This window comes from Panicum virgatum, chromosome 9K, assembly GCF_016808335.1.
Source record: "Panicum virgatum strain AP13 chromosome 9K, P.virgatum_v5, whole genome shotgun sequence".
Lineage (NCBI taxonomy): Eukaryota > Viridiplantae > Streptophyta > Magnoliopsida > Poales > Poaceae > Panicum > Panicum virgatum.
In genome coordinates, this window is record NC_053144.1 from 7,736,354 (window position 1) to 7,762,095 (window position 25,742).

General features: G+C 50.3%; 2 protein-coding genes and 2 long non-coding RNA genes across 4 annotated transcripts; all 4 read left to right on the forward strand.

Annotated features, from left to right (window-relative positions):
• Nucleotides 1–5,777: 5,777 nt before the first annotated feature.
• LOC120647672 (nascent polypeptide-associated complex subunit alpha, muscle-specific form-like) lies at nucleotides 5,778–6,476 on the forward strand. The gene has a single exon (XM_039924541.1). It carries the CDS (start codon nucleotides 5,778–5,780, stop codon nucleotides 6,474–6,476), a length of 699 nt encoding a protein of 232 aa, XP_039780475.1.
• A 77-nt stretch (nucleotides 6,477–6,553) lies between these two features.
• Nucleotides 6,554–11,496, forward strand: LOC120648494. Its single transcript, XR_005664968.1, has 3 exons — nucleotides 6,554–6,627; nucleotides 7,051–7,139; nucleotides 11,340–11,496. It is a non-coding gene; the product is annotated as an uncharacterized LOC120648494 (long non-coding RNA).
• Nucleotides 11,497–11,891: 395 nt separating this feature from the next.
• Nucleotides 11,892–12,778, forward strand: LOC120647673. The gene is made up of 4 exons (XM_039924542.1): nucleotides 11,892–11,908; nucleotides 11,996–12,212; nucleotides 12,301–12,498; nucleotides 12,578–12,778. The coding sequence occupies exons 1-4, from the start codon at nucleotides 11,892–11,894 to the stop codon at nucleotides 12,776–12,778; spliced, it is 633 nt and encodes a 210-aa protein (XP_039780476.1).
• A 123-nt stretch (nucleotides 12,779–12,901) lies between these two features.
• On the forward strand, nucleotides 12,902–13,370 carry LOC120648496. Its single transcript, XR_005664969.1, has 2 exons — nucleotides 12,902–13,212; nucleotides 13,293–13,370. It is a non-coding gene; the product is annotated as an uncharacterized LOC120648496 (long non-coding RNA).
• Nucleotides 13,371–25,742: the final 12,372 nt, after the last annotated feature.

Below are 25,742 nucleotides of genomic sequence, written 5' to 3' on the forward strand. Positions count from 1 at the left end.
TTGCCAAGTATTTGTGAACGGAGGTTAGTATTTTAATCACCTTATAATTAACATCTAGGTACTTTTTGAACCTGTGGTATTTCAGCAAAGCAAAATCCACTCCGCGGTAATCATAAATAACCTGAAGCAAAAGGCAGCAAAACCGAGTGGCTCCTTATTAAGAGAAATGTCTTCCGTACAACCAAAGCACCTCCCCCAGCTTATAGGACCCAATCGACATGATTAACGTACATACGTACATGACAAGATGGGAGTAAGGAGTAAAGCCGTAGGTACCGTGCAGAACGCACACCAACATCCGATTCGCACGTACGGCACCTAGCTACAGGATCGATGGGGCTGTGTCGTTGTGAGAGCCTGTGACAACGAGGAGAGAAAGGAGCTCGCTTAAAGTACGCACCCCTAATGATCGCCGCCGCTACTACCCAATGCAGCTAGCTAGCCCCGCCGGCAGCCACCCAGCAGCGCGCACGTGCGATCGGCGTCATCTTTGGATCAAGAGCGAGTCGAGTGGTGTGGTGTGGTGTGGCCGCGATGATGATGGTGATCCCCCTCCGACCCCTAATCATGGCCCTCGTCCTTACTGTGTACCGCTAATACGACCATGAATGGATAATCATCGTGTTCTCGGAACACCAGGGCCAGGGGGATGATGGCGATGCTGTGTGGCTCGTTTCTTGGGGATACGGTAGTGTGGACTGTGGATGCTAGCGGATAATTTTTCATAAGCCAATGCTAGGCCTGGACCAATCAGGTGCCACCTTCTTCATATCAGAGTCTTATATAGCATTGGTTTATCTCACGGGTAATGCCTACTGTGTTTCTAAATATAGAGCCTGCTTAGCAGAGCTACGGCTCCTCTAAAAATAGTTCCAACTCCGGCTTCTCTAGTGGAGCGATTTCTCTAATGCAGAAGAAGTCGTTTTCGAAATATCTGGCAAAACGCTTCACTTGTTGGATTGAAGCTGTAGAATGTCTTAAATGTCCTTTCCTATATTTTTTTACTTCTTTTTTCTCCTCTCATTTTTCTTTTTTCCTCCTCTCCTCCTTATCCATTTGCCTCACGCCCCATCCCCATCTCCTTCCACTCGGCCACACCTCCCTTTCGACGGCCCGCCCCACCTTCCTTTCACCAGCAGCCCGCCCCACCACGCGCCTCTCGCCGGCCCTGCTCTCTTGCCGCCTCGCCCTGCCGAGCCTCGGGTTGCCCCAACGGCGAGCTCCCACCAGCCGCCCTCATCCTCTCCGCTCTCGCCGCCCCGGCCCGCTGCACCTCGAGATGCCGCCACTGCACACCCTCCCTCCGCCGCGGCGAGCTCCCACCGGGCCACCCTCCTCCGCGAGAACCACACCCCTACGGCAGTCATCGGCCGCATGCCCGCACGAAGAGGGCAATGGTTGTTGCGGAGCCGCTCGGAGCCGAATGGAGCCACGATTTCATGGCTCCGCCAAGGCCAAAGTGCTCTAGTGAGCACGTTTTGCGAGGCTCCAGAGCTGGAGACTAGGGTGAAGACTCCGTTTGGCAGAGCTCCGGCCCAGTTTTAGAGCCGCCCCTGGAGCCTGCCAAAGGGATCCATAGTATTCCGGCAACGATGCGCATGTCGGCCGGTATGCTGATTCGTTGACGTTTTGGTTCGCTACATATACGCATCGGCTAAATTCTTCCGGACGTGTCGCAGTCTAGGTACATACCTGCATAGTACATGCGTAGTCACGCACGCAAGATGTGCCGGGATCCTATGAACGCAAAGCGACCCACCCACGGCCGGATTTTCCCCGGGCAGATTCGTTCTAATCCTGGACGTGAACCGAGACCCGGCACCGTACCGCCGCACCGGTCGTTGGTCGTTGGTCAGTTTGTCACGTCGCGGTCTCCGAGACCCCGGCACAGTCACGGCCTTGGACGCGCACGCTCGACGCCAAGCCGCTAGCCGGCCGGACATTGGATGGCCGCGTCGTTACCTTATTCGTGTACGTTCCCGCGGAGTCAGCCGGTCCGTTCCAGTTTTCCTCCTCGATCGGGTCACACGACAAAACAGCCGACGATGCACAAGCACAACCCTTTCTGCGCTGTGTCCTGACGCAACACGCCGCCCGCGGGGACGACGCGACGCGACGCGACGCGCGCGCGCCAACCGCGCACGCGTGTGGTTGCGTCTCGTTTCGGAGGAGAAAGGGCGGGCGCGGCGGCAAAAGCCAGCCAGAACAGAACTGTGTGTTTGCGTAGGCTGCTTTCAGATCAGCAGCGTCGCCGTTACTTTCGACAACGCGCCGCGCGGTTGCGTGCCGCCGCTTGTTGCACCCTGCACGCACTTGAGGCCTTGACCCCCGGCCGGCCCGGCGTGCCACCGCCCGTACGCCCCCTCTTCCACCGTCCAGGACGGAGCTGGTCGATCGCGAGAGTCCAGACCACGCCATCGGAGAAGAGGATGCCAGATATTCAGAGTTCTTCAGTCTTGTAGCTGCTGACCCGAACTCTGTTTTCAATTTTCTGCTGTCATATATACCACTGTGTCCAGCCAAAAATGAAAAGATCCATGGTAACACACGCGCAAAAACTTTTGCTTGTTCCTTCCTCTCTCTCTCTCTCTAAGTTTTTTTTTGCTTGTTCGATAAAAATAGAGAAACATAGAGGATCTTATGGTATCACTGCGGAGCTTATGGCATTGCGCATACGTGCGCGTGCACTACCGCTAAGCCAACGGGGGGACAGGCGCAAGTGCAACCCGTTCTAGCGATTGAGAAATCGCAGCGCGCCACGGATCTCCCACTAACGCCGGCACCACTCGCTCGGTCGGTCGGTCACGGAGAACGCTATCCGATCCGGTCCCTGCGACCGGTGGAGCACGCGCGCGCGCGGAGACACAAGGTGCGCCGCGCGCGTCCGCCGTAGTGGCGCTTTACCGGAATCTTTCCAGCGCGGCCGGCTCGGTTGGCTAGCGTCATCAGTTCACCACAGCGTCACATCGCGACACTGACACCGAGCTACTACTACTAGTGCTACTAGCTTGCTGGACGGTTGCCGCCTGCCCGCGTCCGCGGGCCCGAACGAACGAGGTCGAACGCCATGATCACAAAGGAAAAGGGGAGTGAAATCGATGGCGAGAAGCTACATGCCCAGGTCGATAATAAAAGCGGTCGATCCAGAAGGAATGATGCCGTTGCCGTGAGAGCGTGGCGCCTACGCCGATCTGAGCCCGCCGGAGGACCTGCATGCCTTTATCTGGTCCTGGCCGAACGCTGTCGCCGTCGGCGCCGCCGCCCCGCGGAAAGGCCGGCCGCGGCCACGGACCGCCGGCCGGCAGGGCGCGCGTGCCTTGATCCCCCGCCGCATCATGGCTTCCACTTGACCACTTGGCAGCTTGGGAAAGGGGGGGGGGGGGGGGGGGGGGGGGGGGAGGAAGGTCCGAGACTGTGGCCGAAGAGCTATCTTTCGCGTGCTTTTCCACCGGTCTTCTTCTTCTTTGGGTCTCCTGCTTTTCGGCTCTCCGGTGAGGTTGTTGTTCCTTCGTTGTTGCTGCGTGACGCAGGAATCTCGAACGCAAATTTCTTGTGTCCTTGCTCCATCGTGTATGCTGGGGGACTGCGGCACATGTGTGCGGCCTAACTCGCGCGGCACTTGGAGGCCGGCCGACGTAGGTTGGTACAAGCAGAGTGAGTGTGGTCTGATCTCGAATCTGAAACCGGCATTGGATTGGACGTGCCGACATCTAATGGATCGGAGACGGAGAGGGGAAAGAAGGAAGTGTTTCAGGCCACTGTACGAGGTTAGGTTGGGCCGTTGGGGTTCTTTCTTCCCTCCGTACGTAGTGCGGTCTGGGGAGGCGTGTTTTTGTCTGCTGGTTTGCATGCCAGGCTCAATAGGTTATCATATTGTTCGTGCACATATATGTTGCCTATAGCTAGGGATGCAAGGGTACCCATTGGTGTTTTTTGGTTTTTCATTTTAGTTTATTTTCTCTTCTAAATTTTTTTTTGCGGGAAAGGAGAATGCTTTATTAATCAATTTGAGGGACAACATCCTGAGCTACTAGAATTTCGACACACACAGGATATATACCGCCCTCTCCAGACTGCACTATGATCCAGTCTACGTGCGAGCTGGGCTAGCTCATGCGCTATTACATTTTGCACTCTCCCTACATAGGTAAAGGCGACACTCGGCAGCTTACTCGCCTCTTGCAATGCTTCCTGGATGGTGAAGAGCGACGAGGCGCGCTGCTCCTTCTTCCGCGCCAGATAATCAATCACCATGGAACAATCCGACTCCAAGATCGTTTGCTTATTGATCCATTCGGCCGCCGGGCACTACCGGAAACTCGCAAATTGCCGTGTGCCAGAACCTTTGCCGTGTGCTGAAACACGGGCACACGGCAAACCGGACCTTTGCCGTGTGCCAGAAGAAACAGCACACGGCAAAGGTTCAACTCACGGCAAAGGCACAACACACGGCAAACATGTGCGTTTGCCATGTGCTGAAAAAGGATGCACACGACAAACCTTTAGCACACGGCAAAGAGCCCATGTTTGCCGTGTGCCTGCTATATTGCACACGGCAAATCTCTGGCACATGGCAAAATTGTGCAAAAAAAAAAGTAGACACAACACTCCCAATTTTTTCTTCTATGCATATACAGTGTATTGTACTTGTTAAAATCTGTTATATTTTTAGTTATTTTAACTATATTTAGTCATTTAATTTCATTAATCGAAATTTTAGGGTTCAACTTGAAGTGTTTTGAATAGTGGAGTATAATGGATAGAAAAATGATCTTCATGTTATGGAGTTTAATTTGATGACGTAAGCATGAAATAGAAGTAGATTTCGAACATCTTGCTCGCGGACCATGCTTAGAACAGTTTGAATGAATTGTTTGAAAATTCTATTAATAGCAAACGAATTCAGAAAATCATGAAATTTGTCATGGTATCATGATTTCATGCGTGGAGATGGTGGTAAAATTTTGGCAACGTTTTGCAAAAGTTTTGATGTACGCATGTTATAAATCGAAATATGTCCACATAAGACCCGTAGAGTTGAGGATGAGTCATTTACATTTGGACAAAATGTTACGAACAAATTAACCATTGACTTTAGAACTTTTTGTGTTTGCCGAAAACAACATAAGTTCTTTAATGCCAAATTTTGGTTAATTTTCGAATAACTGGTATATTTATTAATTTTTTTGCAATCAAATATTTGTTTCAAACACATGAAATAACAACAATATTAAAATAAAAAATGAATTGTTTAATCATTTTAGCAATGTAATGAGAAAATGTGATAAAGTTTGAAACATGAAATAGAATACCAAAGCGCTTGAAGGAAAAAAATTGAAAAGAAAACATTTCTAAAATTGAATTCAAAAATTTGAAATTGTTTGTCGTGTGCACAGGACAGAACACACGGCAAACGGGACCTTTGCCGTGTGCCGTGCCAAAGGCCCACTGCAAAGCCTTTGCCGTGGGCCGGATCGAGGCACACGGCAAAGTGGTCCGTCCCTACTGGGCCCGCTCCGGCCCTTTGCCGTGGGCCGAATCGGGGCACACGACAAAGGTCCACCCTTTGCCGTGGGCCGGATCGGGTGGCACACGGCAAAAGGGGAAACTCCCCACTCGTTTTGGCCACCCGTTCCGACACACCCGCCCAACCCGCCGCCACCCCGCTCCCCCTCTTGCCACCAGCGCCGCCGCGCCCGCTGCTGCTGCCCGCTATGCTCCGGTCGCCGCGCCACGTGCCATGAGGCGCCACGCCCCGCTGCGCCCTCCCCGCCGCCATGCCGCTCCCCCGCCGCGCCTTCCCCGCCACCCCGGTCCTGGCCGCCACGCCCCGGCCCTCGCGCAGGCGGGCTCGGCAGGGCCCGCTCGGCGCGCCTGCCACGCGGTTGTCCCGGCCACTAGGCTCCGACCCGGTCGGCGCGCCCTCCCCGCCACCCCGCCTCCGCGCCTATCCTGGCCGCCACGCCGGCGCCCCGGCCACCCCCGCCATGCCCCGGCCCGCGCGCAGGCGGGCTCGGCAGTCCCCGGTCGGTGCTCCCGGCCACCCCCGCCTCCTCTCCCTTCCTGGCCGGCTCTCGTCGACACGCCCGCCAGGGCTCGGCAGGCCGACGACGCCGGCCTCCCACGCCCCGGCCCGTGCGGCAGTGGCCGTCCACCCCGCCTCCGCGCCGCTCTCTGCCGGCCCCCGTCGACGCGGTCGCCCTCCACCGGCGCGCATCGCCCACGCCCTCCACTTGGTTGCACTGCGCGAGCCACCGGCGCGGCACGCCCACGCCACCGGGCTCGGCACGGCCACGGTGCCGGCCACGCCCGCCCCAACCAACGCGCCGGACATACCCTCTGCGCTCTCCACGCCTCCACGCCGGCGTGTTCGGTATGCTCGCTCGCCACGCAGCCACACTCGCCGCTGCCGGCCAGGCTTTCCACGCGGGCGCGCTCACCACGGTCGCCATCGAGTCCTAGGTGAATTTGCATAGTGGAACTTGCATGCTCAACTAATTTTTGCCATGACAAAATGCATTAAATCAATATAATTGACACATGTTTTTTTGGCAGGAGAGGCTATTGTACCATCCTCGAGTCGTTCATTGCGCGTCTCGGCCTAGCTAGCTAGCCATCGAGCCCTAGGTGAGCATGTGAAAAAGGCCTTTGCTCCTTCTCATGTTCGTAATATATTACATAATTTAGTTGCCCGTGATGATATAAATTGATACCTAGATTTGTTCTGGATAACATATGATGATCTTGAGCTTGTGGCTGTATTCAGTGTGTCGTGTAGTTATATGTTTCTCATGATTGCCATCAAACCATGTGACACATCCATGCCCAAAGCAACTCTCGTTTGTGATGATATGATGGTTGGGATGGATGTGTCACATGGTTCCATGTCTATCATGAACTCTTTTTGTTGAGAAGATTTCTCCCGCTGCAAGTTCAAGATCAAATGAAACGAAACATATCTGAGGCAAAATACTAGTTCAATGTTTTCTATTGAGTTGATCAAAAGTAACATGACGCTGAATATAATCTGACAAATGTTTTTTTTGCAAGAGCTGAGCACCGGCTCCTAGTTCCCGTCGCGGGCCTCCGCCACCGGGCCACTTGTGTCACCCACCTCAGTTTGCAGGACGTATAGCAAGGTGAGGCATACAAGACTCCCCTTTTCGTACCGTACGTTCGTATATCACGTAACCTAGTTAGGCGCCTCCCATTCGAAATAGATACGGATGGAAATATGCAGAACTTTGCATATGTACGACCGTATCTATTTCGAACTGTCCACGTTTTTTGGACAGCCTGAGGATGTGTAGATGGGGTTAGTTTCCATGTTCTACTCGCATTCGAGACGGAGTATCGGCATCATTTCCCCGTTTTTCTCTGGATACACAATCTCTCTTCCGAGACGTGTATTTGGAGAACAGCGGCGAAATGCTGCCGAAATTCTGTCCCGGATCGGAGTAGAGCATGGAAATCGACTCAAGATACGCATCTTCGGGTGGGATTAGGACCTATCTTAACCTAGTAGAATGTTTAGACATCGTGTAGATGCAAACGTTCTCTTGTATATTATATTACTCGTTGATATGATAGAGTATGGACGACTGTGCGTGGATGTACTCCGGTTGGAAACAAGGGGGGGAGTTGACCTTGGAATGGGTTCAAAAGACCGAGACTTTCTTGGATCGAGCATTTGCAAAGGTTAAAGGAGGCTCATGCACTTGGTGTCCCTGCACCAAATGTGGAAACACGCGTCGACAGACACGGGAAGTCATGACATAACATCTTTGCAATTATGGATTTACGAGAGACTGTACCCGGTGGACCTACCATGGTGAAGGCAATCGTATGAGAAACGAGGTCGTTAGGCAACGCATTGAAGATCATGATGCTGATGCTGGGGTAGGAGATATGTTAGATGACTTTCATGAAGCACACTTCGAGGGAGAACGTAGCGAGGAGGAGCCAGAGCCAACCACGAAGGCGTACTATGACATGTTGGGTGCAGCACAAGAACCCCTTCATGGGCATACCAAGGTTTCACAACTGGATGCCATTGTGCGCCTGATGGCCGTGAAGTCCCAGTTTACCCTGAGTCGAGATGCTTTTGATGTTATGTTGATAGTTGTTGGCACTCTGCTTCCGGAAGGTCACATTCTTCCAAAAAGCATGTATGAGGCACAGAAACTCCTTCGTGCATTGAAGATGCCGTATGAGCAGATACATGCATGTCCGAAGGGATGCATCTTGTTTAGGAAAGAACATGCAGAAGAAAAGTACTGTCCAAAGTGTGAATCTTCTAGGTTCGTAGAGGTAGATACTAGTGATGGTCAGAAGAGGCAGCTCGTGGTCCCCGTGAAAGTCCTACGATACCTTCCGCCCATACCGAGGATCCAACAGCTATTCATGACCGAGGAGTCCGCGAAACAGATGACATGGCACAAAATGGGAACTCGATACAATCCTGATAAGCTTGTACATCCATCTGATGCTGAATCATGGACCCATTTTGACGGGATTCATCGAGTCAAAGCAGATGAAGCTCGTAATGTGCGTGTTGCCCTAGCAACAGATGGCTTCAATCCATATGGAATGTCGGCTGTACCTTACACTTGTTGGCCTGTCTTCGTTATACCCCTCAATCTCCCTCCCGGCGTGATTTTCCAACGACAGAACATATTCTTGTCGCTGATAATTCCTGGACATCCGAGAAATAATATGAGTGTCTATATGGAGCCCCTGATAGATGATTTCCTCAGTGCTTGGGAGGAAGGGGTTTGGACATACGATCGAGCTACAAAGAGAAACTTTAGGATGTATGTTTGGTACCATTATTCCCTGCATGACTTGCCGGCATATGGAATAATCTGCGGCTGGTGTGTTCACAGAAAGTTCCCTTGCCCAGTATGCAAGGCAGCTCTGATGTTCATATGATTGCGGAAGGGTGGGAAATATTCTTCGTTCAACAAACATCGACAATTCCTCCCTCTTAACCATCCATTCAAACGCGATAAGAAGAACTTCACGAAAGGTGTCAAAGTTCTGGACCTTCCCCCTCATATTATGACAGGTGCTGGTGTTCGTGCTCAATTAGATAGTCTTGTGGCTAATGCAGATGGTGGTTTTGAGGGATATGGTCAGCAACATGCTTGGGCGCAGAAGTCGGGCTTGTGGAGGCTTCCCTACATGCAAGATCTCCTCCTTCCACATAACATTGATATGATGCACTCTAAAAAGAATGTCACCGAGGCACTGTTCGGAACTATCATGGACATTGTAGAGAAGACAAAGGACAATGTTAAGGCCAGAGTGGATCAAGCAACATTATGCGATAGACCGAAGCTAGACATGAGGCCTCCTGCGTCAGGCAAGGCATGGAAAAAGCCTAAGGCCGATTTTGTCCTGACGAGGCCCCAGAGGAGGGAAGTGCTAGAGTGGTTTCGAACCTTAATGTTCCCTGATGGGTATGCAGCGAATCTGAGGAGGGGAGTCAACTTGTCTACTATGCGAATCAACGGGCTCAAGAGTCATGACTATCACATATGGTTAGAGAGGCTTCTTCCGGTGATGGTTCGAGGATACCTCCCTGATCAAGTCTGGCAAGTGCTGGCAGAGTTGAGCTTTTTCTTCCGCCAGCTTTGTGCTAAGGAGTTATCTCTGACCGTTATTGAAGAAATGGAAAGAATGGCGCCTGTGTTGCTCTGTAAGTTGGAGAAGATATTTCCACCAGGCTTCTTCAACCCGATGCAGCATATGATTTTGCACCTACCATACGAGGCACGAATGGGGGGTCCAGTGCTAGATCGTTGGTGCTACTCAATTGAGAGATGTCAAAAAGTCCTTCGAACTAAATGTAAAAATAAATGCAAAATTGAAGCTTCCATCGCAGAGGCATACATTCTAGAGGAGGTGTCAAACTTCACATCGAAATATTATACTGAGAATCTTCCAAGCGTGCATAATCCACCCTCACATTACAATGCTGGGGAAGCTGACTCGAACCTCAGCCTTTTCAAAGGGCAACTCGGAAGTGCAAGAGTTGCGAGCATCAAGACCTTAAATTTTGAAGAGTGGCGCAGTATCATGCTATATGTGGTGACCAACCTATCCGAAGTGCAGCCGTACATACAGTAAGTTCTCTGCATTCATTTAGTTCTCGAGTACTTCTTTTTCGGCATCCAACCCGTTCGTTTCTCTTTCGACCAGGGAATTTCATGTGCAATTCTGGCATCGATCAAGGATACCTACCCTCCAGGAAGCTGACACCCTTCTTAGACAGGGAGCGGGAAATGGAAAGGCTGATTTTATTTCTTGGTTCAAACAAAAGGTAATGTCTACGTCGTGGCTCTTTCGTAGTATGATTTTACAAGTTGCTCGGACGTGTACATAATTTGGCCTGCTTGAACTTGTAGACCCAAACCGATGCCTCAGTGAATGCCGAGTTGCGTCAGGTTGTCAATGGTTGTGCCTATAGAGTCAAGTCATTTGGAGCTTATGATGTGAATGGATATCGTTTCCACACAACAAGTCACGAGCAGAGTCGGCCGAATAGAAGGACCACAAATTCCGGAGTGTTTACACCAGGAGATGATGGGCTCGAGTACTATGGAAGAATCGAAGAAATATACGAACTCACGTTTCATGGGTCGAAACCTCTAAAACATGTCATATTCAAATGACATTGGTTTGATCCTCATGCTGTGAGACGGACTCCGAATCTTGGGCTAGTTGAAGTTCAACAAGCGTCCGTGTATCCAGGAGATGATGTCTATATTGTGGCTCAACAAGCCACGCAAGTTTATTATCTCACATATCCGTACCAAACCGACAATCGTCTCAAGGGTTGGGATGTTGTGTACAAGGTATCGCCACACGGTAAATTACCTGTCCCGAACAATGAAGATTACAACATAGACCCAAACACATATGCCCGTGAGTTCTTTCAAGAAGATGGGCTAGATGGGACTTTTCAGATAGACTTAACCGAAGCGATGGGAATGGAACAGGACAATGAAAGAATTGATAACGACGATGCAGGGGATGAGGTTTACAATGTCAAGGACTTAGAATTACTAGAGCGATTACGCTTAGACAATGACAGTGATGATGACAGTGTTCCTCCTAAGGAGATTGATGGTGATTATATCGACACACGTGATAGCAATGATGAGACATATGATCCGGCTAATCCAGATCATGATGACTATTTTTAATACATGTAAGAACCGTACTACTTAATTTTTGTACTATTTTTGTTTATTTTAGTCATTGTACTTACTTTATATACTAATTGTACTATTTTTAATGACATCTACTGATTGATTTACTCATTTTAATTTCAGGAGATTGTTCAGCGATGGCGGGGCGCGGCAGAGGTCTGATGAGGTCACTCACAGACCTATTGGGCGGTAGATCTACCCAGGCAGGTGAGTCCTCCCAGAGGACTCGACGGACAGGCACGAGAAGTCGGAGGAGTGGAGCGGGTTCGTCGACGCGCGACGCCACTGAGGGCTCCGGCACGGCTTTAGGAGGGAGGGCTAGGAGGAGGAGCAGGCACAGGAGAGGTGTTCCTCTTGTGGAGGAGGAGGCGGAGGTGGCGGAGGAGGAGGAGGAGGAGGAGGAGGAGGATCCCGGTGCTGAGGAGCACGAGCACGAGCAGGAGCAGGAGCAGGAGCAGGAGCAGGAGCAGGAGGAGGAGGAGGAGGAGGAGGAGGAGGAGGATCCTGGTGCTGAGGAGCACGAGCACGAGCAGGAGCAGGAGCAGGAGCAGGAGGAGGAGGAGGAGGATGGGGCGGACGAGGAGGAGGACTTGGGCGTACCTGCCGTCTAGCAGCGAGGCCCCTCGAGGCTCCCGGATCGTCCGATACCTCTAGAGCACCGACCGGTCCTCCGACATGACGGGAAAAGGTAAGTAAGTTTACAAGATTTCAATACGTTTCTTTTTGATATATTCAAAATCACAATTGACACTAATACTATCTCTCAATAACTTGAGCAGGAACTTTGACATAGTTGTTCCAGGTGTTGCTCACAACCGCATGGCCAATGGCATCCTGGGCCTCCTCTGCAAGCAACACTACCTAGGCGCCATGGATATTGCTGGGGTACGTCAGCCAGCCTCTTCGTGGGAGCACTACATCGCCGCACCGGATGGACCAGATGAGGAAGGCAGGGCATTTGACAACAAGGCGCACCAGGTGTTGAACGAATTATGGGTAAGTCCTCATGGAACTACATTTACGAATACATCATATTCATTGCACCGGGTTTTGAAATAATGACTTTGTTCACGTTTTTGTGCAGGATTTCTACAGATGCGAGGAGGGAATGATGCCCAGGGCGATGCAGGTGGCTAGCAGAGCTTGTTACAAGCTGGTGGCGGATATGCTTTACGAGGCGCGCATCCAGGCCATCATCGACTACAAGGCCAGGATCGAAAAAGTGAGGATCTACAAAGGACATGCGAGAGACATCAGACTTACCTGGGAACAATACTTGCGGGTAAAGATTCAATCTTAAGGAGTTATCAAGTATGCTCCATTTGTTCTTCTTAAATGTATTAGATATTGATGATGTGCAGGTGCCTCCGTGGTGGATTGCCAATGATTATCCGTGCTGGGAAATGATAGAGGACCGGTGGTGCGCACAAGAGTGGGTGGAGATGCACGAGGCTGCCCAGCAGCGGCGTTTGCTGATACCAGGTGCATCGCACCATCAGGGCAACCGTAACCTCAAGGCGTACGCGGCTAGATATGTATGTGAATTAATTTCTTTATTCTAATGCTCAATTCTGCATAATTTCTAATCATCTTCCTTTTTTCGCAGTCGGCGTCACATGGTGGTGTGCCTTGCACCCAAGTCCAAGTATACTGTTTGGCCCACAAAGGAAAGGCGACGTCCGATGTCACCTTCAACCCGCAGGATCCGCCCGAAGTGTACAGCAACGCAAGCGTCCACAATTGCCTCAATGGGTACACCTCGATGGCACAAGAAGTTCATGGGCCGGAGTTTGATGCGATCAATGAGCCCATTGATGGAGAAGTCGTCATGAGGGCGGGAGGAGGCAAGAAGCATGGACGGTACTGGTTTGGTGACAGCTTAGTCGACACGGCGACTACTCCCACTCTCTCGCAGATTCGAGCCAGGAGTACCAGCTCAAGCCCTGCCATACGCCCACGGCCAGACACTACACAGACTCAGATTGAGGCTGTCAAGGTTATTTCTGTTTCATCCGTCGTTCCTCCGTTTTTACATATGTTAGCTTTGAATTCTAACCATGGGATCAAATCCTTTAGGCCCAGATGGAAGCAGCCTTCCAAGCACGGCAGGAGGCGGCAGAGGAGAGGTGGAGGGCCGAGCGGGACGACATCCAGAAAAAATTGGATCAAGCTCTAACATTTATGCAAAGCCCTGGCTCGGCGATGTGTGTTTCGCCTCCACAATTCCCTCCGGCCCCACTTGTTCGTCGTGCAGAAACTCCTCATACCGTAAGTGGTTTTGACTTCTATCGAGTTTCGAAATGTCTTAGTGACTTAGCATTAACCTAGATTTACTTAAAAATAATATCTTATGATACATCTACAATGACTTAGAACTTAGGCTAATGCTTGTAGTTTCATTCTTATGCAACTCAATATATATTCGCTTATGTGCAGAATCAGTCAGCGGCATCCAATGATGGGCCAGTGAATCCTGACTTCTTGCCTCCGGTGCAGCAGACTCAGCAGTTTGTGTGGCCACCACTTCAATGGGTGGCTTGGATTCAGCAGCAGTAGCCAGGTTGGTCGCAGACGCCTACATGGCCGCCCCCGCAGATGTGGCCGTAGCACCCGCCACCGCCGTCGGCCCCGTGAGTTATGTTGTATGGACTTGCTTTGTACCACTTTTATGGATTTGTTTGAACTTGATTTGTATGAACTTGTATGAACTTGACCAGTACTTGTGGTTGTCGATGAACAAAACAAGACTTTATTTGTATGTGTGTATCAAATGCATGTGATGCTTATTCGGATACATGGAATAATTATTATGATATATATGATTTTCTGGGAGTACCATATACGTAATAATCAAACAAAAAAATTGGTTCTGGCACCTTTGCCGTGTGCAAAAACCATGGCACACGGCAAAGGTGCCAATCTTTGCCGTGTGCAAAAACCATGGCACGCGGCAAAGATTTGAACTTTGCTGTGTGCCACGTCTGCAGGGCACACGACAAATATTTGGCCATGTCATCGTTCCTGGCTGGCTACTTTATTTTGCCGTGGGTCGAGAGTGGCACACGGCAAACCCTTTGCCGTGTGCCCGATATATAGCACACGGCAAAGGCTGGCTTTGCCGTGTGCGGCACACGGCAAAGGGTTTGCCGTGGGCTTTTGGGGCTTTACCGTGTGCCCCTGGTACACGGCAAAGGGGGCATCTCCCGTAGTGAGGTGAAGGCCCTCCCGGCAGGCAAGCGCTTCTATTTCCTCGGCAGAGGTACCATTCTGCAGGGACTTCCAAGCTGAGAGCAACACAGTTCCACGACTGTGCCTGATTATTACGCCAATCCCTGCTACCCCGGAGTCCGCTAGGGCACCGTCCACATTAACCTTGACCCAGTTCTCTTGCAGGGCTGACCAGAGCTTCTTTGGCTGCGGCCTTTCAGATCCCAACTGCCATTGCATGGGATGCATTATACCTTTACCCTTGTCATCCAGCACTTTTTCCTGCCTGATGCAGCATAGCGTGTCCCAGTAACTTAGCAGGAAGTTAATGGATGTCGACTCATTTTGCCATTTACCTTCATGAGTCCATCTATCTCGGACAAACCAGGCACGCCACATGGTGAGGATGAGTCGCGCAGCTGAGTCTGGTTCCGAGAGGCTCACAATGTGTAGCAGCCATTCCGGCCCGGTATGAACCAGGTACTTTTCCTCTGGACGCAGCCACCGCATGGCAGAACGCAGTGAACGTGCGTGCTGACAGGACATAGTACCATGGAATTCCGACTCCTCCTCCATCCCACAGATGTCACATGCTGCGTCGCGTATAATGTGTCTGCCTCTCTTGTTCTTCTCAGTGGCCAGTTCACCCTGTATAACCTTCCAGGCGAAGATCCGAACTTTGTGTGGGATGGGGAGCTTCCAAAACTTCTTCCACACCGGCCGCCTCCCATTCGGGCATGAGCTTGAGGAGCCACGCCCTTCCTCTGCATCCCGTAGATCCACACCTAGCATGTATGCACTCCGCACAGAGAAGCATCCCGACTTCTCAGGGTGCCATGCCACTACGTCATCCGACTCGCGCCAAGGAATACGTATTCTCTCGATGGCCTCCACATCATGCTGGTAGAAGAAACGATTCAGAATATCATTTTTCCAGCATCTATTTTCTTCATCAATCAGATCACTAACTGAAGCGTCCCCTCATAAGAGAAGACTTAAATGTGATACAAATATCAGTCCCAGGAGGCTGATAACACATTTATTACATCAGATGGTACATCACCGTACAACTCTACACGGTAATGGACAGTGAAGCGCCACTATCGCGAGGATAACAACTAAATCCCACACAAAGACATTAACTACGAAGAGGTCATCAGAGTCTTGCGCCATACGGAGCTTCCTGCGGGTGACCCTATCCACAGGCAAGGTTGGGTGCAGGACGGAACCCCTACTTAACGTCTTCGAGAACGAAGTCTGGATCTTCCTCTGTAAAAATTAAGAATGGGGAGAGTACAAACGTACTCAGCAAGTCCAACCACACCCACGGAGGGGGTATAAACAGAATTATAATACACCAGGTAAATCAAGGATAAGGCTAGGGTTTATTTGTGGAAAGCTAATTTTTATGCAGGGGTTTATTTGAAAAAAATGAGTTTTCAAAAGCAATTATCTTGTACTGAGTATACGTGGGGTTGATCCACACAGGATCCCAGTTTCAGATTGCTACCGGACTCCTCATCCGTTGTAGCACACGGCACATCTGCCGGACACTTTTCCAAAATGACTCACGCCAACCCATCCATTCCCAGAAGAAATACTAGTTGTGTGACCAAACCGTAACTCGCCAAGTACCATGGGCACGGCTATTCGAATAGATTTTTACTCTGCAGAGGTGTGCAACTTTACCCACAAGCGGGGTACCACAACACGATCACCTTAGTGTCGGTGCATATCCCAAAAAAGCCATTACTCACCTTAGTTAGACCTGACTAGCCACCACGGGATCCACCAAGGGGTCGCCGACCTATGACCGAGGTTTAACCGGGGCATAAGTCACACAGAGCTTATCCCTTCTCCTTGATCACCCGTTGCTCTCAGCTCTCCTGATGGCTATCAGACTAACTAGTGGGGTTTATGCTAAGCTATTGCCCATACAACGGTCGAGTGGTTTGCACGATAATGGAGTTAGGCAAGATGACACACCAACTCGGTCCTTAATTGTAACGAGATGGATATCTCCCAACCTTGCTCTACCACACAGATACGAGCACACAATTCGGCAATTCACACAGAAGTGCCATCCATCCCATCTAACGCATCTTTCGAAAATTTCACATTTTCTCTTCCCACACACTCACACATATTTTTGGGCGGTTTTCTAATGGCACGGCCAAAATTATGTTAGAAATGGCGTGGTTGAATTTTGGGAGAATTGGAGAATGTTTGGCGCATGAAATGATATGTTAAAGGAGTGGTTAGGGTCTGAACCAGGTTTCAAGGGCCTATTTGCAAATACTTTTGGGAGAGGAAAGGTCTTCATTGGAATTTCTGAAAATATCCAGGCCATATTAGAAGGGCAGGGGCCTAGGTGTAAATGTTTTGTAAAGTGGAGGGGTCATCTCTTTAAATAAGGAGGACAGGGAGGGTTTCTTTGAAAAAGGACTTCAGAGAGGTGGGAGGTTTCTTAACAAAAAAGGAGAAAAGGGAGGGGCTTTGGAAAAAATAGCCCTTTCTTCCTCCTCCCCTCAGACGTGGAACAGAGGAGGGCGCAGGTGGGGGCGGCCATGGGCCGGCGGCCCTCGGGGCGCGATGGAGACCGGGAAGTGGGGGAAAACGGAGAGGAGGCCGAGGGGGTCCGATTCCCCTACTCACCTCGAGCGGAAGCGGTCTGTGAAGGGTTGTCCACGGCGGCGGGTGGAGGTGGGAGACAGCGGCTATGGTGGTGGCGCTGCAAGGCTGGGGAGAGGGCGCGCGGTGGGGAGGGCGGTTGTGGTGGCCGAGGGCTGCGCGGAGGCCCTATTTATAGGCCGGGAGAGGCGGCGGAGAGGGGGGCGCCGGTGGCCGAGCTCGGCGGCCATTAATGGTGCTTGGAGCCGGCGAGGTGTCGCGGAGTGGTGGCGCGATTCTCGGCGGTGGTGCAGACGACGGGACGTCTCGGGCAGAGGCCGAGTGGCGCGCCGGGCATCCCGGCCGCGTGGTGCTCGTGGGCGCACAGGTGCACGCGCGTGCAGCGCGTGGGAGAGGTGCTGTGCTCTGCTATGTGCTTGTCCGTGCGTGGGAAAGGAGAGAGGAAGAGAGATGGAAGAAAGGAGAAGGGAAAAAGAAAAGGAGAAAAATAAAAAGAGAGAAGGAACAAGAGGAAAAGGAGAAAAAGAAAAGGAGACGCCGGCGGAATTCGCGGCGACTGTCGTGAGCCGGGTGTGGCGTCAACGAGAAGCGACGCGCACGAAAAATGAGGGAAATAGGAAAAAAATAGACGGTGACTGATGCGGGTGCCGGGACAGCGGATCGCCGGGGAATTTCGGGAGATTAGGAGTTCGGACGGGAAACGATTCAAGCTCAGCGACGAAAAAGTTTTGAAAATTATTTTTAGTGCGTGATTTAATTTAGTGATTTTTTTAGGATGTTACAAACCTACCACACTTAAAATGAATCTCATCCTTGAGATTCGACTGGTTCCTAAAGAGATGGGGGAACTCCTTCTTCAGACCATCTTCACGCTCCCATGTAGCTTCTTCTATTCCGTGTGGTAGTGTCCTCCTAGTTTCTTTTCCTCCACTGAACTCTGCAAATCCGTACTTCGGAGTTTCTTGTCCTCCTAGTGACAATGTCCAGGATCTTGACCGATATTTCCTGGTATCGCAGGTCTGGCTGCAAATCTATCGCTTCTACTGGCACGTGTTCTATCTCGGGAACCCACAAACATCTCCTTAGCTGAGATACATGGAACACCTGGTGTATATCTGACATTCCTTGTGGTAGCTCCAGACGGTATGCTACGGTTCCGACTTTCTTCAGAACTTGGTATGGTCCAATGTACCGAGGGGCCAACTTTTCTTGTACCTGAAATCTTCGAGTTCCACGAATAGGTGAAACCTTAAGGTAGACGAACTCTCCCGGGTTGAAGTTTATTTCTCGTTTCTTCTTGTCTGCGTAGCTCTTCTGTCGAGACTGGACGGCCTTCAGCTTTTCTCTAATCTTGGCCACTCTTTCTTCTGCTTCCTTTATGAGTTCGGGTCCAACTAGGGCACGTTCTCCAACTTCTGACCACATCATGGGAGTTCTGTATTTTCTTCCATAAAGAGCCTCGAATGGTGACATGCCCAGGCTTACTTGATAACCGTTGTTGTATGAAAATTCCGCATAGGGCAAACTCTGCTCCCAATCCTTACCATAGGTAAGGACACATGCTCTCAACATATCCCCCACAATCTGATTTACTCTCTCTATTTGGCCATCCGTTTGTGGGTCATAGGCGGAGCTGAAATCCAATATGGTGCCCATGGCTTTATGTAAACTTTTCCAGAACCTAGAGGTGAATTGGGTCCCTCTATCTGAAACAATTCGGCTAGGTACACCATGCAATTTTACTATATTTTCCACATAAAGATTAGCTAGCTTTTCTCCACTGTAATTGGTTCGCATGGGTATGAAATGAGCCGCTTTAGTGAGTCGGTCCACTATTACCCATATGGAGTCATGTCCTTTCGGTGTTCTGGGTAAACCCACTATAAAGTCCATTCCTATCTCGTCCCATTTCCAAACCGAGATGCGTAGGGGTTGCAACAATCCTGCTGGCTTCTGATGTTCGGCCTTGATCCTTTGACAAGTATCACAATGGGCGACAAACCGTGCAATATCCGCTTTCATTCCCTTCCACCAGTATTTTTGTTTTAAATCCATATACATCTTGGTGGATCCTAGGTGGATGGAGTAGGCCAAGTTATGGGCTCCATCCATGATTATTTGCCAGAAGTCTCCTTCCTGGGCACACAAATCCTATTTTTATATCATAAAGTTTCCTCATTATCCACTCTAAAATCTAGTGCCTTATTTTCTCCAGTTTGCGTTCGGATTTCCATCAAGTCCTTGTTCGAACTTTGGGCCTTTATGATTTTATCCTCCAGAGTGGGTTGAATGCTCATCTTGCGAATGGAACCTAGAGGGACAATGCGCACATTCAATCGTGCCATTTCTTCCTGCAGATGGGCATCTTTGGGTCCATAAGATTTCCGGCTTAAGGCATTGGCTACCACATTAGCTTTGCCAGGGTGGTAATGAATTTCCACATTATAATCCTTAACCAGTTCTAACCATCTTCTTTGCCTGAGGTTCAGGTCTGGTTGGGTAAAGATATACTTCAGGCTCTTATGATCCGTGTATATCTCACACTTGTTTCCAATCAGGTAGTATCTCCAAATCTTGAGGGCATGCACTACGGCTGCAAACTCCAAATCATGTGTTGGGTAGTTCTGCTCATGAGGCCTGAGTTGGCGGGAAGCATATGCAACTACTTTCCCATCTTGCATAAGGACACACCCTAAACCTTGTCGGGATGTATCACAATAAATGATAAATTCCCGATGAATATCCGGTAGGGTGAGTACCGGGGCGGTTGTCAATCTTCTCTTCAATTCCTGGAAACTCCTTTCGCAGGATTCTGTCCAAACAAACTTCTTTTCCTTCTTAAGCAGCTCTGTCATGGGTCGAGCTATCTTGGAGAATCCCTCAATGAATCTTCGATAATACCCAGCTAATCCAAGAAAACTTCTATTTCACTAACATTGGTCGGTTGCTGCCAGTTGGAGACTGCTTCGACCTTCTTAGGGTCTACTGCTACTGCTTCTGCGGTCAGAATATGACCAAGAAAAGCTACTTTCTCAAGCCAGAATTCACACTTGCTGAATTTGGCATATAGCTTATGTACTCTCAGCTTTTCCAATACTACTCGCAGATGTTGCTCGTGTTCCTGGACACTCTTGGAGTAAATAAGTATGTCGTCGATAAATACTACGACAAACTTATCTAACTCTTCCATAAACACCTTGTTCATGAGATTCATGAAATAAACAGGTGCATTGGTGAGTCCAAAAGAGATCACCTTAAACTCAAACTGCACGTAACGGGTGACAAAAGCTGTCTTTGGGATGTCGCTTTCTCTAATCTTGAGCTGAAAATATCCTGACCTCATATCAATCTTGGAGAAGTACTTGGCTCCTTTTAGTTGATCGAAAAGGTCATCAATCCTGGGGAGGGTGTACTTATTCTTGATGGTAACTTCGTTCAGTGCCCGGTAATCTACACACAACCTCATACTCCCATTCTTCTTCTTGACAAATAGGACTGGGGCTCCCCAAGACGACGAGCTTGGTCTGATGAAGCCAATTCGTTGTAGCTCTTCCAGTTGCTTCTTTAATTCTGCCAATTCAGAGGCTGCCATCCTATAGGGTCTCTTGGCTATAGGAGAGGTTCCAGGGACAAGGTCGATGACAAACTCTATATCCCTATCTGGTGGCATTCCGGGAAGTTCTTCAGGAAAAACATCTGGGTATTCGTTTACTACCGGGACTTCTTCCAAGGTCTTGGCTTCCATGCTAAACACCATTGGGTCTGGTCCACTTTCCTGGGTATGGCAGGTCACTCGTACTCCTGCTGGGTTCGTTAGGTGTACCACCTTGTCAGTACAACCTATGAGACCATTGTGCAGGCATAACCAGTCCATTCCAAGGATCACGTCTATTCCCTTAGACTTAAGTACTACTAGATCTGCTAGAAACTCTACTCCACTTAAATTGATCCTTACCCGCAGACAACCTAGTTGACACTTGATATCACCTCCAGGCGTCCGGGTTAATAGGGGTGTTTTTAGTAGTACTGTAGGTATTTTATGTTTATCCACAAAGCTTGATGATATAAATGAGTGTGATGCTCTAGAATTAAATAATACTGTTGCCAGAGTTGAGCTAACTAGGAACTCAACAAGTACTACTCCTTGTGCACCCTGAGCCTCTTGCGCGTTGATGTGGTTGATGCGGGCTCGTCCATAAGGCTGCTGGCTGTTGTTGTTGTTGTTGCCCTTGTTGTTGCTGCCGATGGGGACACAGTTGGCTCCGGACACAGGTGGCCTAGGCCCATTCACCGAGTTGGAGAAGACCGATGCAGCAGGCTTGTTTTTGGCATACGGGCAGTTGGCGATGTAAATGCCCTGTCTCACGGCAGTTGAAACAGGCCCTAGCATTGTTGTTGGTGGTGACTTGGCTTGCATTGCTCTCCGGGGCCTTCATGGTGTTCTGGCTCCTGAACTGTGTGTTAGGGGCCTGTGGGCCTGTCACCTGAGACTGGGTCCTATACTGCATTGGAGCCTGAGATCTTGGTGCAGTGTAGCTGAAGCTTCTTGGTTTCTGAAAGCGGTCCTGCTGGCGGGCCTTGCTTTCCAGAAATTTGTGCTTGTTATCCTTCCTTTCTTCAGCTTTGGCCATTTCTGTGAGAATGGCCTTGTTCATCAGAGTGTTAAAGTCTGGGTAGATCTGAGGGGTAAGCAAGGTCCGGAGTTCTGGGTTCAATCCCTTCTTGAACATGTCCTGCTTCTTTTCATCATCGTCCACTTCTTTTGGTGCATATCGGGCCAGCTCCATGAACTGGTAGGTGTACTCTTCTACTGACATGCATCCTTGCTGCAGTGCGCGGAACTCAACCGCCTTGCGCTTCATGGTGGCCGAGGGGATATGATAGCGGTGGAACTCCTTCACAAATTCCTTCCAAGTGATGGTGGAGGCATCTTCGGCAGCGACACAGTAATTCTCCCACCAGGCTAAGGCAGTCCCGGTGAGTTGGTGGGCTGCCAGAAGAACATTGTCTCGATCTTGGCATTCGAACGGCTCGAGCTTCCTCTGGATTACACGCAGCCAGTCATTTGCATCCAAGGGTTTGCTGGATCCAGCAAAGGTGGGTGGCTTGGTCCTTAGAAAAGCTGTCAGCTTGTCATTCAATGTCTGCTCTCGTGGCCGCTTGTTGATGAGGGCATTGGCCAGTGTTTCCAGTATGAGGGTCTGGTTGTGTATTATCTGTGCCAGGTCCCCGAGGGGGGGTGGTGGTGGTAGTGGCACTTCTCCTTGATTTCTTCCTCCGTTCTGGCTCACTTCCTGTTCTTCCTAAAGAGGGTTCTGTCCATTAGGCTGTCCTCCCGCACCAGCGGCTGCAGGTGTCCGGTTGTGGGAGGCCCTCGTACCGCTCCGGGAAGCCATATGTAGATTGGGCAGAGTCTTTGTGAGATTGGGATTAGGATTAAGTGATGTTTAAGTTGTTTAATTCGTTTTTTTGAAAAGGCAGAATCTACCTTCCGCCAAAAAGCACACAAACTAATAACAAGCACACAAACTAGCAAACAACAAGCACAAACAACTTTATTCCTGCAGGGGGGTACACACTGGGACAAGGCCAAACGCGTACTACACGTCCGGGTACAGGGTCACACTTAAGGGTGAAACTTAAGCCAAAGGGGCTGGGGTGGCTTCGGGGCATGCTACTCGTAGGGCGAGCCTTCTTCGGAGCGTGCTTCCAGGGGTACGAGCAGTCTTTGCTCGCCATTCACTAGGTTTCCGTTTTCCCAGAGTTGCGCAGCAGCTTCTCATTCAACAGCGGCAGTAGACCCTTCAGGGTTCTCGGGTGGGACTTGTGGGGTTCTCAAGAGTGGTCCCCATCCTATGACGGGCGTCCCAAGTAGGACATGGTCTTCCCCGATTGCCGGGACTGGTGTTCCACTTCTGGTCCATTCTTGCATACGCCGGTCTCGTGCCTGCCTGAGGCTCTCCTGGGCAACCGCTTCGCTGCTGACCGCGGCTGCGGGTCTTGCTTCGGCTTGGGCTGCCGGGGTCTGTTGCAGTCTTACCGCGAGCTCTGCTTGCTCGGCTCGATGGGTCTGCTCCCTCAGGATGCTGGCTTGCTCATCAAAGAGCTGATCCAAGGAGGCTAGGTAGGTAGCCACTTGGTACAGTGGGTCTTCTTCATGGCGGCGCCGTTCCAGGCTTCTCATACAAGCTTCCCAAACTGGGGTTCTGATGGCCGGAGGGAAGAACCTCATCAGAGTGGGGGTGAGGTGTCCTTCAAAAATCTGGCACAGATAACGGAGCACTTTCCTGACGGCCAACGGATATGTGTCTTGGTGCCTAAACCCTGTGGTGGTCACACGCCATGGCTGGATGTCGGGGTAGCGGTCACTTCTGGCGATGATCAGGATCACCCTGCAGCGGAGGGTACCATGATGCTCGTACTCTCTGCTGTAGTACCTGGGGCGTTCCGTAACGCCAAGGCTTTCTAGGGCGTTGATCAAAAGGCTGGGGAAGCCAGGTACAGCTTGGTAATTGCCCTGGGTCCATCCTTCCTCAGCCATCTGAAAACAAAGGTAGAGTGAACAAGTTTTGCACAAATATTTGGGTATAAAGGGGATAGATGGTACTTATTATTACAACATGGTGGGGTACAGTTTCCATGGATACACGATTATTAGGATAGGGGTTCTAGCTTGCAGTGCTACTCCTATCATGGGGACTCTTCCTCGATCTGGATAGGGAGCTTCTTTGGTGGAAGACACTGCTCCATCACATCATCTTTGATCTGAGTACCCCTATCCCAATGGGTTTCTTCGCGTTCTTCTTCTATCCACCCACCTACTCCTCTGTGAGCCTCGTGTTCTTGCCATTGGGCTTGGAGAGCGGCTAGGGAATACTCGGCTCGTACTGCTCTTGTCTGTTGTTCCTCCATTTCTTGGATTGCCTTTTCTGCCCTGTGGATTTGGTGCTTCAGTTGTGCTGCCTGTTCGTGGTAGAGCTCATCCAGGCTGGTGAGGTAGATGGATAGGTGGGAGACCGTATCTTCTAGGTCTTCTTCTTCCCTCACAAGTCCTCTCATCCGGGCAATCCATGAGCGTCCTCTTCCTCCAGTAGGCGGGAAAAATCCCATAGGAGTCCGCTGAAGATGATGCTTGTAGACCACACGCAGGCGTTGCAGGGCTTTTTGGGTGACCTTCGGTAGGTATCTGGGAAGCGAAAGCCAGTGGTGGAGATGAACCAGGGGTCCACGTCAGGGTAGCGGGTGCTTTTTCACATGAAGATCACCATGTCGCACCGAAGAGTGCCCCTGGAGTCGTACTCCCGGTAGACATACTCTGGTGGGTCCACAACTCCGACGCGTTCCAGACTGAGTAGCAATAACTTAGGAAGGCCGGGCTCTGCTTGGCAGATTCCGCCACTCCATCCATTGTCAGCCAATTGGAACAGGGCAAAAATCAGTGGTGAGTGTATGAGTGGAAAAAGGATTAAGCAAGAAAAGTCCTAATGTGGAAAGGCTCGAAAAAGGGGTCTCGTCCTACGGCCAACCTATGGCTTTGATACCACCTGAAGCGTCCCCTCATAAGAGAAGACTTAAATGTGATACAAATATCAGTCCCAGGAGGCTGATAACACATTTATTACATCAGATGGAACATCACCATACAACTCTACGCGGTAATGGATAGTGAAGCACCACTATCGCGAGGATAACAACTAAAACTCACACAACGACATTAACTACGAAGAGGTCATCAGAGTCTTGCGCCATACGGAGCTTCCTGCGGGTGACCCTATCCACTGGCAAGGTTGGGTGCAGGACGAAACCCCTACTCCACGTCTTCGGAAATGAAGTATGGATCTTCCTCTGTAAAAATTAAGAATGGGGTGAGTACAAACGTATTCAGTAAGTCCAACCACACCCACGGAGGGGGTATAAATAGAATTATAATGCACCGGGTAAATCAAGGATAAGGCTAGGGTTTAATTTGCGAAAAGCTAATTTTTATGCGGGGATTTATTTGAAAGAAACGGGTTTTCAAAAGCAATTATCTTGTACTGAGTATACGTGGGGTTGATCCACACAGGATCCCAGTTTTAGATTGCTACCAGACTCCTCATCCGTCGTAGCACACGGCACATCTGCCGGATACTTTTCCAAAACGACTCACGCCAACCCATCCATTCCCAGAAGAAATACTAGTTGTGTGACCAAACCGTAACTCGCCAAGTACCGTGGGCATGGCTATTCGAATAGATTTTAACTCTGCAGAGGTGTGCAACTTCACCCACAAGCGGGGTACCACAACACGATCACCTTAGTGGCGGTGCAAATCCCAACAAAGCCATTACCCACCTTAGCTAGACCTGACTAGCCACCACGGGATCCACCAAGGGGTCGTCGACCTATCACCGAGGTTTAACCAGGGCATAAGTCACATAGAGCTTATCCCTTCTCCTTGATCATCCGTTGATCTCAGCTCTCCTGATGGCTATTAGACTAACTAGTTGGGTTTATGCTAAGCCGTTGCCCATACAACGGTCGAGTGGTTTGCATGATAATGGAGTTAGGCAAGATGACACACCAACTCGGTCCTTAATTGTAACGAGATGGATATCTCCCAACCTTGCTCTACCACACAGGTACGAGCACACCATTCGGCAATTCACACCGAAGTGCCATCCATCCCATCTAACTCATCTTTCGAAA